Here is a 4,654-nt window from a genome sequence, read left to right on the forward strand (position 1 = left end):
TGGCCTGCTGTGTTCATCCAGATCTACACCTTGTTATCTCTAAGACTAGTCAACTTAACATACACCAGTGATCAACTATGGCTTGGCTGGCTTTGAATGCATGTAAAACCTTTCTCAATTATTCTACCAGGCAACATATGCCACTGCAGCTTTTTTGATTATTAGTAGTAAAATTGGCATGAGTCCTAGAGTCACGTGGATAAATTGATTTGGGTGAGTGAAAGCATAAAATGTGGGTGACCATATAGCACTACTTACAATAGATTCTTAATTAAATTCTTCACTTTGGCGTTTAAACAGCTATTTACTGTTGTTTTTATGAAGTATGGAGTACAGTTTACAAATTGATTTAGCAATTGCCATGTCAGTGAAATATGATGCATTCTAAATTTACTAATACAGGACTTCCATGTTATGAGCATTATGCAGTATTGCAGGTGGGTAGTTCAGCTGGGTAGAGAGCGATGTTGAGGAAGGGTCACTGCACCCCAAATGCTAACTCTGATTTCTCTCCACAGATGCTGCCAGACGTGCTGAGCTTTTCCAACAATTTCTGTTTTGTTTATGTTTACTAATCCATTTGAAAATTGTCTTTTAACCCAAAATGTTTGAAAAGCACTCCACTAGGAAATGCCCTTCTGAGCTGGGGTTGGCATGAAAATTCAAATTGAAGTGAAAAAGAACCTTACTCTACATCTTGCCTATATTATAGGTAACTTTATTGTTTGATGCAAACAGTGGGTGTCAATCATTGTCAATCATTGTCATCTGTCCTGGATATGTAAAAATGAAGTATCACTTCTTCATACATTGGGTGTATTAACATACACATGTACAGAAAAACAATAACAAACACTTTAATGGGAAAATTTAACCTGTTGCTTTTGTTCGGATTTAAGAGAGAAAAATATCTTATATTTACAGAAGTTAATTATGTCCATTAAAGTGCAGATTTTGGGATGGATTTTACAAGTAGTCAAGACTACATGAACAATACTATTGGTACACTGTTATTACTCTAAAAAGTTATTGAAATTCAGATCATGTCACAGTCATTCTTGGAGAATTCATTTTGTAAATGACCTGTAATAACTAAGTCAAAATTTGCTCTGGTGAGGGAAATTAGATGGTATAAAATGCTTTGACTACTGAGTCTGCCTTCCCCAGCTTTATATCAACTTTTCATTTCTTTCAGTTCACCAAGTTCCAGCCACAAACAGACACATACCCCGCTGTCAAACCATTATTTGACAGAACTATTTTTACACGGCATATCATCAATTTCATGTAGATGAGATGGGTTTGAAGATGTCTAATTTAGGTTGTTGTAAAACCATAAGAAATATGAATAGGAGCAGGGTGTCTTGCCCATCCACCCTGCTTGGTCATTAATAGATCATTAACAGCTGATCCAACATTCCTGATGTTCATTTTCTTGTCTTTTCCCTGTTAAACTTGACTCCACCACTGATCCAGAACCTATCCATCTCAGCCCTAAATATACACAAAGGACTCTGCCTCAGAGGGCTGTGAGGACAAAGAGTTCCAAAGACTCTCAACCCACAGAGACGAAATTGCTCAGTCTTAACTGGGAGCCCCTAAATTCTGAGACCATGGTCCTGGACTCATGTCAGAAAACATCTTCTCAGCATTTACCCTATCAAGCCCCTTAAGAATCCCAGATGTTTCAATTAGATGACCTCTCAATTTTCTAAATTTCAATGAGTATAGTGCCTACCTGTTTAGCTTTTGCCCGTAAGACAATCCCTCCATACCAGGATCATCCCAGTGAACCTTCTCTGAAATGCCTCCAATGAAATATCTTGTCGTAAATAAGGGGACCAAAACTGCTCTCAATACTTCAGCACCTCATTCAGTTGTTGAAAGACTTCCATACTCTCATACTCCAAATCCCTTGAAATAACGGCCAACGTTTCATTAGCCTTCATAATTACCCGCTGTACCTGTATGCTAACTTTTGGTGTTTCTTGTACAAGTAACCCAAGTCCCTGCGTTGCAGCTTTCTACAATTTCTCTCCATTTAAATACTCTATTCTCCCTTACAAAATGAACAACTTCACATTTTCCGACATAATACTCCATTTGCCAAAATTTTGCCCACTCATTTAACTTATCAATATCTCTCTGTAAACTGTTTGTATCCCCCCCGTCAACTTGCCTTTCCATCTATTTTTGAGTCATCTGTAAATTTGACTACATTTGCTTCCTTCCTCCAAATCATCACAAGCAGCTGAAATTGTTAAAATAGTCATGGTTAGGAAGAGTTAATATTTCCAGTCAAGATCAATCGCTTGAGCAGAAACACTGACTGTTTCTCTCCATAGATGCTGCCAGACCCACTAAGTAATTCTAATATTTTTGTTCCTATCTCAGGTTTCCAGCATACTCACTAGTTGCATTTGTACAATTGTAGCTAAGCCCATTCTGGCATTCAATTAGATCATGACTGATCTGTGACCTAATTCTTTTTTCCCCCTAACAATGCTATCCCTTTAGAAACAAAACAAAAACAGAATTCAATTTACAACCGATAGTAATTCTTGCTCTATTTGTGGAAATGTGTTCAAATTTTCTCTAACCTTTGATTCCACATCTCACCAAAATGTCTACCTCAATTTTTTTTTAGACTGGGGCCCCCGACCTCCCAGTCACAAAATATAGTTTCTATCGCTCCTTTCTGCTCCCTTAATATTTTGAAAACTCTGATCAAATCATCCCTTAACCATCTCAGTTTCTGTGAATACAACCTTAGTTTGCATATCACTCCTTGTAATTTATCCAATGGAAGGTAGAATCATTCTAGCAAATCTACAGTCATGCCTGCTGAGACCTGCATTGGTTTTCTTTAAAGGCGAGGTGGCAAAACTATACATAGAGGTTCATTAGGCACAGCCCACCTTTATAGTTGTACCATTCTGTTTAACTAAAATGTTCAAGGAACTCAGCCACCTATCGTTATGTACAAATTTAAGCAGTTTTCTCATAAGAGATATAAAGTTAATTGGTCTATAGTTTCGTGTTTTACTCTCGCACCTTTTGATAACCTTCCCCAATAATATCAGCGTCTTGAAAATGTCAGTTGACCCAGCATACCCACATTCATTAAGGGTGAAAGTGACACACAGAACAGCAGATTTCAGCACTTTGTGTAACAGTCGATTTGCTACTTTCAATGCTGAAAGGCCTGGCTCTAATTTGAAGACGGCCTCTCCTATTGTCCCCTGTCCAGTACTTGTTAAACGTCCCCAAAGGGCACACAGATCGGGCCTGCAGCTCTACCTGATGAGGATCCTGCACAAGGTTCTTAAACTATGGACTCCGTGTGATAGGCAGGCGACAGACAGGACCGGGAGGCGAACCATGACCTCCCTGTCTCTGAACATATCGCAGAGGAAAGCGCTTCGGTGGCTAACTCGCCACCCACCCTCACTGCTAGCCCGAGCCGCAGACATTACCTGACGACCACTTTCCGCCTCCATCCTCCCTCCACGGGCGAACTCTTCACGCATGCGTCAACGGCACATGTCACCGCCTTAGTGTCACGTGTCTGCGGTGTGTTAGACGGTGACCGGAACAGCTCTGCATAGCATTCATATTGGTAAAGGAGAAGGAAATCTTCGCGGGGTGCATGGACCGCTTGGCGGCCATTTTTGTGCAGGGGAAGGATTCCCTTGACCTTCTTGGTAAGGTGAAGACACAACGGAGCTGAAACGCTTGATGGCCATTTTGGTAAAGGAGGAGCAGCGGGCTGGCCATCCTGGTAAAGGAGAGGGTGCAATGTACCAGCCCAAACCTGGGAGGTTACATTCACCAGAGTTTCAGATAACTTAAGACTTTTCATTCGAATTGAATTGTGAAGCAAACAGATACCACGTGACATTTTTGAGGTCTTTGAAATCAAGCTTGTAGATGGATTTGTCTGCTGCTGATCACAAATCTGCTCCTATATCTCTACAGTTCTGAGGAAGGGTCATCAGACCCGAAACATTAACTCTGTTTTGTCCTCCACAGATGCTGCCAGATCTGCTGAGCTTTTCCAGCAACTTTGTTTTTATATCTTTACACATTTGTTCTTAAAGATGTCGCATAGGTCTTTTTTTTGTGTACTACGAAACATTAACCAATTTCATATCCCTATTAGTCATCATCATCATCAGCGGTCCCTCACAGATGAGGATGACTCTCAATCATTCTCAGGTTGAGTACATAGGTCGCTGTACAGACCGATGTTATTAACTCATGCTCTGTTACACTTGGATCACTTCACCTGACAAAGAAGCAGCGCTCCAAAAATTGTGATTTCAAATAAACCTGTTGGACTATAATCTGGTGTCGTGTGACTTCACACTGGGCAGGTGACAGTCACAGGAAGGGGTGGGTGGGGCATTGGTGTGGCAGCATGCTTCCTTCACTGTTTTCATCTGATTTCCATTTTTTCCTGATGGCAAGTCTCAAGGTGTTTGGCACCTTCCCAGATGTCCCTCCTCCATTTTGGACGGTCTTGGGCCAGTGATTCCCAGGTGTCCGTGGGAATACTGCACTTTGCCAGGTGAGGCCTTGACGGTATCACTGAAGCGCTTTCTCCGACCACCCGGCGCTCACCTGTCGTTTCAAAGCTGGGAGTAGAGCACTT

The 4,654-nt window shown here is 41.2% G+C and overlaps 1 protein-coding gene across 1 annotated transcript in view; it reads right to left on the minus strand.

Moving 5' to 3' along the window:
• The window catches only part of gemin8 (gem (nuclear organelle) associated protein 8), a 38,811-nt gene extending 35,266 nt beyond the window's left edge, over positions 1–3,545 (minus strand). The window contains exon 1 of the mRNA XM_020520282.2: positions 3,477–3,545. Within this exon, the coding sequence (XP_020375871.2) occupies positions 3,477–3,530 (54 nt within the window). The 5' untranslated portion in view covers positions 3,531–3,545. The remainder of the gene's footprint in view (positions 1–3,476) is intronic.
• Between the last annotated feature and the right edge of the window lie 1,109 nt (positions 3,546–4,654).

The sequence above is a fragment of the Rhincodon typus genome, chromosome 11 (assembly GCF_021869965.1).
Source record: "Rhincodon typus isolate 14 chromosome 11, sRhiTyp1.1, whole genome shotgun sequence".
Taxonomy (NCBI): Eukaryota; Metazoa; Chordata; class Chondrichthyes; order Orectolobiformes; family Rhincodontidae; genus Rhincodon; species Rhincodon typus.